General features: G+C 40.6%; 4 protein-coding genes across 7 annotated transcripts; 1 reads left to right on the top strand and 3 right to left on the bottom strand.

The window, feature by feature from the left end:
- Positions 1-874: 874 nt before the first annotated feature.
- LOC6595389 (small glutamine-rich tetratricopeptide repeat-containing protein beta) lies at positions 875-2,062 on the top strand. Its single transcript, XM_002020756.2, has one exon. It carries the CDS (start codon positions 898-900, stop codon positions 1,960-1,962), a length of 1,065 nt encoding a protein of 354 aa, XP_002020792.1. The 5' UTR covers positions 875-897; the 3' UTR covers positions 1,963-2,062.
- Positions 2,063-2,406: 344 nt separating this feature from the next.
- Positions 2,407-5,248, bottom strand: LOC6595390 (apoptosis inhibitor 5 homolog). Its single transcript, XM_002020757.2, has 7 exons — positions 5,151-5,248; positions 4,882-5,043; positions 4,278-4,811; positions 4,014-4,214; positions 3,746-3,948; positions 3,492-3,678; positions 2,407-3,424 (listed from the first exon to the last, which is right to left on the bottom strand). The coding sequence occupies exons 1-7, from the start codon at positions 5,217-5,219 to the stop codon at positions 3,188-3,190; spliced, it is 1,593 nt and encodes a 530-aa protein (XP_002020793.1). The 5' UTR covers positions 5,220-5,248; the 3' UTR covers positions 2,407-3,187.
- Positions 5,249-6,554: 1,306 nt separating this feature from the next.
- On the bottom strand, positions 6,555-7,864 carry LOC6595391 (zinc finger protein 239). Of its 2 annotated transcripts, none has more exons than XM_026988551.1 (2): positions 7,799-7,864; positions 6,555-7,714 (listed from the first exon to the last, which is right to left on the bottom strand). In XM_026988551.1, the coding sequence occupies exon 2, from the start codon at positions 7,708-7,710 to the stop codon at positions 6,586-6,588; it is 1,125 nt and encodes a 374-aa protein (XP_026844352.1). In that variant the 5' UTR covers positions 7,711-7,714; positions 7,799-7,864; the 3' UTR covers positions 6,555-6,585. The 2 variants fall into 2 exon arrangements, with proteins under 2 accessions (XP_026844352.1, XP_026844351.1); XM_026988550.1 differs by lacking the exon at positions 7,799-7,864 and adding an exon at positions 7,769-7,786.
- A 685-nt stretch (positions 7,865-8,549) lies between these two features.
- Positions 8,550-12,946, bottom strand: LOC6595392 (gastrula zinc finger protein XlCGF57.1). 3 transcript variants are annotated; one of them, XM_026988949.1, is made up of 3 exons: positions 12,894-12,946; positions 12,508-12,812; positions 8,550-10,178 (listed from the first exon to the last, which is right to left on the bottom strand). In XM_026988949.1, exons 2-3 carry the CDS (start codon positions 12,806-12,808, stop codon positions 8,878-8,880), a joined length of 1,602 nt encoding a protein of 533 aa, XP_026844750.1. In that variant the 5' UTR covers positions 12,809-12,812; positions 12,894-12,946; the 3' UTR covers positions 8,550-8,877. The 3 variants fall into 3 exon arrangements, with proteins under 3 accessions (XP_026844750.1, XP_026844751.1, XP_002020795.2); XM_026988950.1 differs by lacking the exon at positions 12,894-12,946 and having other exon boundaries at positions 12,696-12,745; XM_002020759.2 differs by lacking the exons at positions 12,508-12,812; positions 12,894-12,946 and adding an exon at positions 10,275-10,430.
- Positions 12,947-13,346: the final 400 nt, after the last annotated feature.

Below are 13,346 nucleotides of genomic sequence, written 5' to 3'. Positions count from 1 at the left end.
GCCCTTTTTTATCGGGATAGTTTCCCCGAAACAGGATACAGCAAGGATGATTTCTTAACATTTTTATTTATCAGTATAAATAAATAAACAAGTGGAAAAAATGTGTATCTACTATCTAAATGAGCGCGTATATCCTTAAACATGAGAACAACAGGATATGTCTAGAGTCTAGCCCGCGTAGCTCCTCCCTTGACGATGGCCTTTTACGATCGGATCTTGCAGGGTGTGCGGTTCTGTCCTGCTGGGATAGGACTGTGTCTGTCTCAAATACGCCTCGGTAATGCTTGGATAGGTCTTCGGATACAACTCGGCTTGCGGCAAAGCATCTTCAAAGTCCTCTGTGAAGAAAGATATAGTATTTAAAAATATATCCAAAGTTATATACTGAATTACTTACGCGTTTTGCAGGGGAAGCCCAGCGTTTGATTCGATGGCGTTTTAATGGGGGGTTGCTGACATTATTTCTAGTGGGCTTGTAGTGGGCACCAACAATTACGCCAGGAGCACATCCCTTGGACCTCCCGAAATGACAAGGAGCTACGGCGGAATCACCCGCGGAGGAGGTACCGACGCAGAGGTGACTGGAAAGTCGGAGAAAACAGCGGACCCAAAAGGCCCAGTGTTCAGGTGCCGGTGGGCAGATCAGCAGATCAGGTGAAAGATACCGTAGTTTATTTTGTTAATAGTTAAAAGTTAGGATGTATTATTTTCCACGGTTCCACGTTTTTACATCGGTATATTCTGGTATATTTTGAAAAAGAGACGGTATATTTCGGTATATTTCTGAGGTTAGACGGTATATTTTTTTCGATATGCCAGAGTGACATGCCAACATAATTTTTTTCCAAATTACCGATTTAACCAAATAAAAACTAAAAGTTTAATAATTTCAACAAGATGCCAGACGCCGTGCAGCAAAGTTTTGTCCGTTCCTTCATAGACTATTTGAAGAAGCAGCTGGATCTGATGTCCCCCGATCAGAGCGAGAGCATTGAGGTGGCCATCCAGTGCCTGCAGGCGGCATTTGATGTTGGCGAAGAGGAAACGGAGGCCGAGCAAATCGAAGCCACCGCACAGAGCACAACGAGTTCACAGCCCGGCACAGATGCAGCTGCTACAAGTAGCAGCACATCCTCCACCACTGCCGTGAACACCAAGAATATCGACATGTTCGAGCTCTTCCAGTCGCTGTACATTGAACGCAATCCAGAGTCCCTGGCGCTGGCCGAGTCAATCAAGAACGAGGGCAACCGCCTGATGAAGGAGTGTAAGTACAACGAGGCCCTGCTGCAGTACAACCGCGCCATCACCTTCGACCCCAAGAACCCGATATTCTACTGCAACCGCGCTGCTGCCCACATCCGTCTGGGTGACAACGAGCGCGCTGTCACCGACTGCAAGTCATCCCTTCTCTACAACAACAACTACAGCAAGGCTTATAGCCGCCTGGGCGTCGCCTACTCGAACATGGGAAAGTTCAACGAGGCGGAGCAGGCCTACCGCAAGGCCATTGAATTGGAGCCGGAAAATCTCGATTACAGGAACAACCTGGAAGTGAACCGCAATTCACGCAATCAGCCCCCGCAACTTTCGCACCTAACCGACGGCCTGAACGCAATGCTGGCTAATCCCACGATCCGCAATCTGTTCAGTAGCGCCGAGATTGACCTCACGCAGCTGCAATCGATGACCCAGAATCCCATGGTAATGAACACTATTGGCCAACTGTTTGCCACCATGGGCACCCCAGGCGTCGGCGGAGGACCCGCTGCTCCCGGTGGGGCTGGCCCTGGCGGTGACGGTGGTGGCGCCGCTCCACAGATCCCACCCATGCCCAACGATATGATGCAGCTGTTCCAAGCCTTCGCCAGCCAACTGGTGGGGCCCCAGAACCCAGGCGCCGGCAATCCCAATGCTGGTAACGGAGAACAGCCGGGCAACCAGCCGCCCCCGAGCATCTGAAAAACAAACTATAATTACTGTATTTTTAATGTTTAAAAAGTTTCGATTACACATAACATACATATACATAAATATATATTTTTATTGATGGTAATAAATATATACCTACAAAAATATGATTTTATCAGAGAAACATAGAACTTTCTCGAACATTTCTTCGATGAGAAACTTTTTCCATGGAGATTACATAATTCAGCGGATAATATTACTTATTCATCCCTCTGCCAAACATAAATATATTCCTTCTAGAAAATATAAATGGCCGAAGCATTTGATACCCTTCCCAATATATCGTTCTTGCTTTCATTTGAAAATTTAGTTGAAGAAACACATTACCTAAACTGCACCTTGTTTTCTTCTGTGCTTTGCAAACATAGGCTGAAAATCATAATACCCTCGCCAAAGGGCTGGCAATAAAACGGCTTTGATTTTTGTAAGTGTTCGTTCTTTAATGTTGCTTTTATTGGATTCAAAAAATTTATATTTTGCGGTTTGCAGCTCTCTAAGTGGTACAATTATTGATTATATGTTAAATAAAAACTAATAATTATGCACGTATTGCTTGTAAAAGAAACAAAAGCCGGTTCAAAAAACTCCGTGGCACACAAATAGAATTGGTTGCAATGCCTCGTTGGAGAACAAAGAATCGAGTTTCAAGATTATGCGGTTATTGTTATTTATGTGGCTTTAATTATGGATTACGTTTAATTAAGTTTATAGTTTGATTTTGCAAGAATTCTTTTGGCTGGCTCTATTTTTAAATCTTATAATAGACAGAATCGAGTTGGTGGAGCGTGATGTAATTTGAAACAAGAGCAACGTACGCACGAGTAATGATAATGAGAAGAATGAACGTGGAGCTTGGCGGTTTTTAAAGATTTTATAGCCAAAAATCTTTCACAAAACAATAAAAGCAATGCGAGCTAGTGTTGAATTTTTTTTAAAAATGTTGCTTGCCCTTACACTCCGGGGAAAATTGTGCAATTCTGTAACAAACCAAAGGGAGAAAGTTAATTGGAAAACTGACATTACTTACCAGCCGCCGCCAAGAGAAGTCGATTCGTTTGCTTTTGTTTTGTTGTAGTAGACCCTGGCCTAAAGTCAGGACTATTGAAGTTGTTTTATTGTGGACGAAGATTTGGGATATTCTAATCTCTGGTAATTGATTTTAGTTTTAGGACTAGGAAAGACAATCCATGCAGAAAGGTGCAGAGTGGCTGGTGCTTCAATATCTGTTGTAGCGTCGATTCCTGTAACCACCGCCACCGCCACGCTGCCTCCCGCGGTTATTGTTGCCGTAGTTTGGATTAACTTTGTGCGAGTATTTTCCAGATGGTGGCGAATAAAATTTCTGATCGTTGGATGGTCGCGACTTCTTCTCTACGTCCTGGTCTTTCTCCTTGCCGTTGGCTTCGGGTTTCTCCCCGAATGTGATGGGTGCATGTCGTTTGCCCAGCTTGTTCTGGATATAAACAGAAAGTTTGAAGTTTTTTGATCTACAGAATCATATAAATTGTTCATATTCTTACAGCTTTTGGCACAATCCAGGATAATACAATATCATGCTTGAATATGGGTGGTGAATGGAACAAATCGCGTATCAATACATTGATATTTGATGTTGTTTTCAGCGCCGTTTGCTTCAGTTGATTCTCCTCTGTCTTCAACTCCTCGGCTGATTTTCCCTTTAAAGCCTCCTCTAGTTTTTTAATATACCTGCCAAAAGATAAGGAAAATTGGTATTCATTCTATTGATTATGTCTGTATCGAGTGTGATGCCTACCCCTGTGTTCCCCTGGCTAGATATTGCAATCTAGCACGAAAGTCTTTCAGTTTCTCAGCGTCTTCTACAAAACTTAAATTAGTTGGATGTTTCTTGCCAAGCGTGTGCAGTGCATAGAGCAGGCATTCGGCATGCGAAAACTCAAACGAGGGTGGCACATCTACCAGATCCACCTCGCTCAGCTTGGGCAATGGCATGTACTCCTGTAAAATCATCAAAAGGCGTTAAAAATTAAATAATTTGGATGAAGTATGTTTGAAATACCAACCAGTAATACATTATAGACATTATTGATGCGTTCGTTAGCATTCTCGAGCTTGTCCGTGTTGGTTATCATCTCGGCAAATACTTTAAGCAATCTTAATTGGATTTGATCTTGTGACACTGCTGTGGCGATCATGTTCCATGTCGGAATAGGCAACAGTTTGTCGCAGACATGGGCAACGAAAGCAGTCGATTTGATAGTTTTCTATGGGTAGCATAAAGAAGAGGTTTAGATTTGTGGATACTTAATGCAAGTCCCTTTACTCACCGAAAAGTATGGTGCAGCAGCAGTGGCACATTGAACGAAACGTTCCACAACCTCATCATCTACAGCAATGATATCTGTATCTGTGTTATTGAGCTCTGCCTGTTCCGTTGCCAGCTTGACAAGCTCGGCGTGTCCGGTAATGGTGTTGCCCAGTTTTGTGGCACCCAAAATGGTCATACACAAATGAAACTCATCGGCCGTGACATCCTGCAGGGCCTTCTTGATCTCCTCGACAATGTATTCTTCAATTTCCTTGGTTATAACAGTGGGACCCATGGTCAACAACTTGGTTGAAATAAACTTGAAGCAGCGCTCTCTTGTGGGCTCATCGCCCGTGTTGATTTGTTGGAATATACCGGTTACAACGCTCTTTGTGTCCATTTTGATGATACTTAGCAGTGAATTGTTCACTTGCTGCAGCTCTGTGGCATCGTCCAGTATCAGCAGCTGAGCGAGAGTGTCGGCCACGCGCGTAGTCGCATCCGGATTTCCCTGACATAATTTGGGCAAATCTTTAATGGCCTGACGGCGAATCTGGAAAATATGCCATAACATAACATAATGAAGTTAATCGAGAACGAGGAGAGCTCATGTGCGTGCAAACCTGGTTGTCATCATCTTCGCAAAGATCGAACTGTGCATCAATAGCTGTTTCGGCCAAATCGGGGAAGTGCTTAAAAAAGTTTCCAATAAATTGCGATGCCAAGCGCTTCTCCTTTGACGAGCCTTTTACAGCCTTCAGTATTTCCTTATACTCATCCACGTGCTGTAATGAAATGCAAGAACATAACATATTTATTTCTCGCCAAATTCCACATAGCAACTACAGTTGTAGTGCCGCGTCTTTCAGCAATGGCGGACCGAGCCGCGTACCTCAGAAATTTTATCGCCCGCCTCGGACAATATCTCGTAGCATTTGTAAAGTCGCTCTATGTTGTCCATCTTTCTTAATCAATATACTTCAATAATCACAACAAAATTACACTTTTGCAGTCACTTTTTCACAGATAAACGAATTTTATAAGCGACAAAGTCCCCACTCCACTTTTTTAATTCCAAAATGGTGAGCAGATTGTCGATAAAATATAATCCAGAAATATACCAAAATATACCGTCCAATTTTAAAAACATACCGTAAATATACTGACGAATTCAAGTTCTGTTCTAAATATTCCTCGATTCTAATATTCCGTCAAATATTACTAGCTAAATAGATCTCTCAGCGCTGCCCACATAATTTTATCCGAATAATGAATCAATTTTCTACTTGACTAGATCTTTTTAAATACTTTACTTGTTTTCTTGCTACGACGATTGTTGTTTTTGCTCCTCAACAACAATATAGCGTCTCGTTATGATGAAAAACCGAACTTAGCCCACTCCACAGCCCTCTATTTCAATAGTTTAACTACTTCAGGTAAATGGCTGAAAATACTTACGATTGTAACTTATTGTTGTAGATTCCTGCCATCTTTCATCTGAACTTAAAAATAACAGCACTAACTTTCACCTGAACTGCGCTAAAATTATTAAATGTTCATTATTTTCGGTGAAAAATTGAAATACCCCTATCGCTTATAACAGGTTAATCGTTCTCCGTCAAGGATTGAAAACCATATTGCTCAATTTTGATGTTCCGTCGAATATTATAAGCTAGATAGAACATTTAGCTATGCCCACATAGTTTTATACGATTGATGAATCAATTTTCTACTTAACTGCCTTACTCTTATTACTTGCTTTTATTGGATTTTGCGTAAAAAAGGGTTTTAGAAAAAATAGAGAAACAATTTCTCAATTTTGGTATTCCGTTGAATAATGCTGACTACCTAAAACCCTCTGATCTACAAGATTAGCTAATTTTAAGTACTTCTTTTCATTATATTGTGTCTAATACAAAGTTGAAACAAGATCAACAAAAACAGTATGTATGGTGACAACAGTGAGTATGGAATGTACTGCGAGGACGATTTGGTAGCGAAAAACCTGCGAATGGAAGTTTCTATACCCTATCTTCCTTAATATACATTTAATAATTAAATGTAATATATTGATGAAATTTATCAAATATGCCATTATACACCAATATAGCGTACATATACCGTCTGCTCAATTTTCAACTCAAAAAATACCGTTTCGATAGCAATACCGAAAAAGGTACTTTCGATCTATAAACTGGATGGTAGCGCTTTTTTTGATTTGCTTCATATTCATTAATGATGTTTCCAAAGCTCAGCTAAATATGATAAAGTATAAACATTTTTTTTTTTGCTAGATATGTTTTAATTATGAGGTAATTAAAAAATCTTTACACAGGTTCATTATATAGGGTTGCAGCAGGAGAAATTGTAGTGTCGACACTCAGCGTGCTTGCGGATATGTTGTCGAGGGTTTCGGAAAGAGGGAAGGATGACACGTTCTTTGTGTGAATAAGGGTATGTCTTTTAAGAATACCTTTGAGTTTAAAAGATTCGGGGCAGTAGGAACATTTGTAGGGCCGTTCATCTGAGTGCGTCCTGATGTGAGTCAAGAGATTTCCTCTCTTGCTAAAAGATTTCGAGCAATACGAACACTGGTGTGGCGAGAGTTCACCTGTGTGAGTACGGGTGTGCATTTGAAGATAGTAGTTTTGATTAAATGACTTAGGACAGAGAGTGCACTTATATGGTCGCTCCCCGGTGTGTGTTCGGATGTGTACCTGGAGGTCGGAATTTTGTATAAAGGACTTCGAGCAGAGCGAACATTTGTAGGGTCGATAACCAGTGTGCGTTCGAATATGACTCTGAAGAATGTCAGATCGAGTAAAGGACTTGGAGCAGTAAGTGCACTTGTAGGGTCGCTCCCCCGTGTGGGTGCGGTTGTGTACTTGGAGATGGGACTTTTGTTGAAATGACTTTGTACAGTGAGAGCATTGATATGGTCGATCACCTGTGTGATTTCGGGTATGTGATTCAAGATTGGATTTTTGGATGAAAGACTTTGAGCAGTGTGAACATTGGTAGGGTCGTTCATTTGTATGCATTTGTACGTGTCTCTGCAGATGGAATTTTTGTTTGAAACTCATCGGACAATGAGGACATTTGAACATCATGGCATCGGCTTTAAAATGGTTTGACCGCTCACTTCCACTAGCTGACATTTGCCATTTCTCGTCTTCCAGATTATAGCATAAATCTTCTTCTATATCGTCCTCCATCACTGGGAAATATAGTTGATGGCTCTGCTCATAGGTTTTTATAAGATTGAATGCATTTACAGCATCCTCAAGGCAAGGCGGACATATGTTCTCTGATAGTAAATCGCCTCGCCTTACCTCGTACCCAGTACACTGTGCTATCATGTCAGCAATGCAAGTGTCCCATGTGTGTGTCTCATCAAAAATGTTTGCGAGTGCTCCGGAGTTTCCCATGCAAACTCTGCACATTTCCTCCATTGTCCTGCAAGTAAATGAATCGTAAATAAAGGGAGTCTAGGAACGCAACATTACTTGCGGGAATCGAGTCGACATAACAATAACCAACCAAATTGTGCGGCTTCTTCGAATTTCTAATGTTTCCTTGCTCCAATTTGTTTTGTTTCAAGAAAATTTTTACGAAAACTGTGCTGTTAGGCGCCAAAAACATCTGTTGTAATATTATGTTAGCGGAATAATTCGTATGGGCTGGTTCTTTTAAAATATGGGTATGCCTGAAAATGAATTAGATTGGCTTGGTATTAATATTGCCTTCCTGCTTCGCAACTGTGTTGTAGCGTTCTGTGGACCTCTCAAAATTCTATTCACAAATTCGCTGTTAACGGGTCAGTTTATTGGTAAGTGGAAAGCTGCCACGATTACGCCAATTTTTAAGAGAGGTACCAAAAATCTCATTTCCAATTATAGACCAATTGCCAAACTCAGCAATGTTTCAAAACTTCTAGAGCGAATCATTGCCAGAAAGATCACCTTCCTCATGAAATCGTACATTAGCCCAAATCAGCATGGTTTTATGCCGGGTAGATCAACAACCACTAATCTCATTGCTTTCAGTAATTTCTGCACTCGTGTCTTTGAAATGCACTCTCAAGTCGACGTTGTGTATACTGACTTTGCTAAAGCCTTTGACAAAGTCTCCCACTGTGCTTTAATAGCCAAGCTGCATCGGTTGTGGATTCATTCCTGCCTGCTCAGTTGGTTTAGGTCGTATCTTGAGCGGCGAGATTATGTCGTATTGATAAATGGAAAGCCTTCGGACCCATTCTTGGAAAAAAATTAAAATCTACTACAAGTCGGACTTAGAGATGATTTCTTGTAAGATTTATTATATACGTATATAATTCCATAAATTAATTTTCTTCATACATGTATGTTATGTATTTATTCTTTAAATCGAAACTGTTCAGAATAATAAATCTAATCTATTATTTTTCCATATTCTATTGTATTGTGTTTGTTATATGTAGTCAGCTTAGGTTGAAATTGTGACGGATCTTTTTTGAGGATCCCAATTGTTGACCATCTAGATAAAGTAGTTCCTCAGTACCGTCCTAAAGTACCTTAATTAGCGTTGTATCCCATTCAAATAGTTTCAATAATTCACTCGCATTCGAATCTTCGAAGTCTTTAAAGAGGTTCCGGTTCATCTTTGAAGGGTAAGAACTCGTAGGGTTCAGGAATGACACATAAGTCATTGTTTGTGTGGGTAAGGATGTGCTTTGTGTAGCTTTTGTTTTTGTGTTTAAATGACTTGGAGCAGTAGGAGCATTTGAAGGGTAGCTCCCCCGTGTGGGTACGACTGTGTCTTTGGAGATGATATTTCTGTTTAAATGACTTCGAGCATTGAGAGCATTGGTAGGGTCGATCCCCTAAGTGAGTACGGATGTGTGCGACAAGCTTAGATTTGCGTAAGAAGGACATTGAGCAATCGCTGCATTTGTAGGGTCGTTCATCCGTGTGCATTTTGTCATCGCTTGTGTGAGTAAGGATGTGTTTTGTGTAGCTTTTGTTTTTGTATCTAAATGACTTGGAGCAGAAGGAGCATTTGAAGGGTAGCTCCCCCGTGTGGGTACGAATGTGTCCTTGGAGATGAGAGTTTTGTTGAAATGACTTCGAGCAGTGAGGGCATTTGTGGGGTCGATCCCCTGTGTGAATACGGATGTGTGCATCAAGTTTTGATTTGTGTAGAAAGGACCTTGAGCAATCGCTGCATTTGAAGGGTAGATCATCCGTGTGCATTCGAATGTGAACTCGTAGGCTTTCTGGAAAGGTAAACAGTTTGGAACAGTGAGGACACTTGTAAGATTCTTCTGTCTCCTTCGAGTGCGTGCGGATATGCACTGTGAGGTGCTTGGATTGGGCATAGGCCTTAGGGCAGTGAGTACACTTAAACGGTCGCTCTCCCGTATGAGTACGGATGTGTTTTTCGAGCTCGTAGTTATGCTTAAAAAATTTTCCGCATTGGGAACATAGGAAGGTTCGATCATCTGTGTGGGTACGCATGTGTTCTGTGAGATAGGATTTTTGTTGAAAGGATTTTGTGCATTCAGAGCATTTGAAGGGTCGTTCACTCGAGTGCGTACGGATGTGTCTTTCAAGATTTGATTTTTGCGGGAAGGTTTTCGAGCATAACGAGCATTCGTAGGGTCTTTCACCAGTGTGGCTACGCATGTGTATTGTAAGATCGCATTCTCGTGGATAGGACTTCGAGCATTCGGAGCATTGGTAGGGTCGCTCGCCGATATGTGAACGGATGTGAACCGAAAGTGTTCCAGCCTGGGCAAAGCACTTAGAGCAGTGCTTACACTTATAGGGCTTCTTTTCAGTGTGCTTACGGATGTGCAATTCAAATTCGTCTTTGTCCAAAAATCCTTTTAAGCAAATCTCGCACATTATATCGCTCCAATCTTTATTAGGTTCCATTTTTCCTGTAAATAAATATATATAAATAAATAAATATATAATATAAATAAACATAGTTCAGGACGCACAATAGCGAATTTAGGCGAACATAAACAACGTACCAAATTGTGCAGCTTTTCTGTATTTAATTTTATCTTTTTATGGATTTGTATTACCTCGCGCCCCTTGAGTGACGTGAGATTATTTGGTCGCCCGCCTCCGCGAAGGTGGAAATTACCAAGTCAAGGAATAGTAGATGTTAGCATTTGACATCAATCATTAAGTTCATTAACTCTTGGTACGCGCTGACGTTGTTTTTTTTTTCAAAGAACTTGTAAATATCATTATATTTTCTTAGAGATGGGAAGTTTTTCCCTGCTGTGATGTACTTGATACGATTAAAAATAGTCGATACTATCGCAAATAGCACACATGTTACTTGGAACAGTCGAACTTCCATACGACGCTTTCTATATAACGAATTTATTTCCAGAATACTGATTTTTTGTACATGCTTTTTGACAAATGTGTGCCTATTTAATGCGTTAGCGCTGAGCAGTCTTTTGCTTCTTTTTTATGGGCATGAAAATCACTAATAATCGGCACTTTGTAGAAGCTGGTGTAACACCGATGTATGCGGACATCGATGCTTTCGATGTTCTGATAGAAAAACATCGATGAAACACCTATGTTTTTAAAATTTTCCGTTCAGATTAGGCCATAGTGGGTATGAAATGAATATACTAATAAATTGTGAAATACACTTGTAACAGTGTCTGGATACACAGAAGTCTGGATAGAAAATTTGGATGCTCTAGCTCTTATAGTCTTTGAGATATAGGTGCTCATGAAGACGGACAGACCGACATGGCTATTGATGCTGATCAAGAATATATATACTTAATGGGGTCGGAAATGCTTATAATTTAATATAATTTTCTAAATCTAAAATACTCCTACACTCTTTGAGTATCGGGTTTAAAAACAAGGGTGCCCACAGCCGGTAACATGACGGCGCAATCACAATAAAAATCACTTTTTCTATATTGTGCTCACAGCCACTACACAAATGCATATATTTATTTCGTTATCAACACGAATACTGCGTATTCTCAACAAAGACGACTCACAATACTAATATCAGTTCCCTAGTTCCTTCTGTGAATACTTAAATTACCGTTGTATTCCCTTTGAATAGTTTTACTAATTCTCTCGCATTCGAACGTGAGCCCAAAAGTTTAATTTGTTTGATCTGAGCATAAAGATGCAATTTTTAAAATCTTTAAGGAACTTCAAGATCAAACTTGAAACATTTTTTTACAAATGTGATCTAAAAGAGTGCTGGAATGGCACACTTGTCGTTCTTTGTGTGAGTAAGAATATGTCTCTGGTAGCTTTTGTTTTTGTATTTAAATGACCTGGAGCAGTGGGAACATTTGTAGGGTAGCTCCCCCGTGTGCGTCCGACTGTGTACTTGGAGATGGGCGTTTTGTTGAAATGACTTCGAGCAGTGAGAGCATTTGTACGGTCGATCCCCTGTGTGAGTACGGATGTGTGCATCAAGTTTGGATTTTTGTAAGAAAGACTTTGAGCAGTTGGTGCATTTGTAGGGTCGTTCATCTGTGTGCATTCGAATGTGAGCCCTTAGGTGTTCGGGCAAACGAAACAATTTTGAACAGTGAGGACATTGGTGAGGTCGTTCATTCGTGTGTGTTCGGATATGAGCTGCGAGATAATCCGATCGGACAAAGCCTTTAGAACAGAGACTACATTTATACGGTCGCTCCCCCGTGTGTGTACGGATGTGTACTTGAAGATCGAAATTTTGCGTAAAAGACTTTCCACATTGGGAACATAGGAAGGGTCGTTCACCCGTGTGCGTACGGATGTGTAATTTAAGTTCGTAGTTTTTTATAAAAGACTTAAGGCAGTGGGAACATTGGTAGGGCCTTTCGCCGGTATGTGTACGAATGTGGTCTCTGAGATGTGTACGTTGAGAAAAAGATCTGGTACAGTGGGTGCATTGGTAGGGTCGCTCACCGGTATGCACACGAATATGATCCCGAAGAGTTCCGGCAAGGGAAAAGGACGAAGAACAGTAACTACATTGATAAGGTCTCTCCCCAGTATGAATACGGGTGTGTAATTTGAGTTCGTCTTTGTGAAAAAAGTCTTTTGAGCAAGCGGAGCATTGGTAGCGTCGTTTACTCGTATGAGATTTTATGTGTCTATATAAGTTGGATTTGTGCTTATACCCATTCGGACAATGGGGACACTTAAACCGAATATTCAAATCCTCATCAGCTTTATATATTTGTTCATTGGTGGCAAAATCAGACTGCACGCTTTCACTACCTGACATTTTCCAGTCTTCGTCTTCAAGATTATCATAGATGGCTTCTTCTATATCCTCTTCCATCACTGGGAAATAGAGTTTATGGCTCTGCACACAGAGTTTTTTAAGATTGAAGGCATTTACAGCATCCTCTAGGCAAGGCGGGCATATTTTTTCTGGCAGTGAATCCCCTCGCCTAACCACGTACCCGGTACACTGGGCTATCATGTCAGCAATGCAAGTGTCCCATTTTTGTGTCTCATCAAAAATGTTTGTGAGTGCTCCGGATCTGTCCATGCAAACTCTGCATATCTCCTCCATTGTGCTGCAAAAAACGAAGTTTAAATAAACGGAATTTAAAAACACACAATTACGAATTGAGGCGAATAAAAAACAAAAAACGAACCAAGTCGTGTGGCTTTTATAATTTGCAAATATTTTTTTTCGTCACAAATTTGTTGTGTTGACCACAGAGCATACGGATAGTGCTGTTAAGCGCAAAGTGTAAAACAGATGATTGCTTTTATGTGCTGTTAGGCGCGAATGAAATCGGAGGACTGTATAAATATTTTATTATCGAAGTTAATTATTTTGAATATAGTGTTTTTATAAACTATTCGTTTGCACAAATCAGAACTAAATTATTTTATTTTCATTCCAAAAAACCTCTTGAACAAAGGATGTCTTTCTGTGAATTTAGATTCATTAACATGCACAAAACCACCGCATTTGAATTTGGCTTGGGACAGGTCAAGAACAAGATTAGCAGTTTTAAGAACTTGAGAGTAATCATAAACACATAGTCATTTTGGTATTTAAAAGTGATACGATCTCGCATACATAGCCCGCAATTAGGGAC

The sequence above is a fragment of the Drosophila persimilis genome, unplaced genomic scaffold, assembly GCF_003286085.1.
Source record: "Drosophila persimilis strain 14011-0111.01,24,50 unplaced genomic scaffold, DperRS2 tig00000191-arrow-pilon, whole genome shotgun sequence".
Lineage (NCBI taxonomy): Eukaryota > Metazoa > Arthropoda > Insecta > Diptera > Drosophilidae > Drosophila > Drosophila persimilis.
Note: the sequence above shows the minus strand (reverse complement) of the source record. Positions and strands in the feature narration are given on the sequence as shown.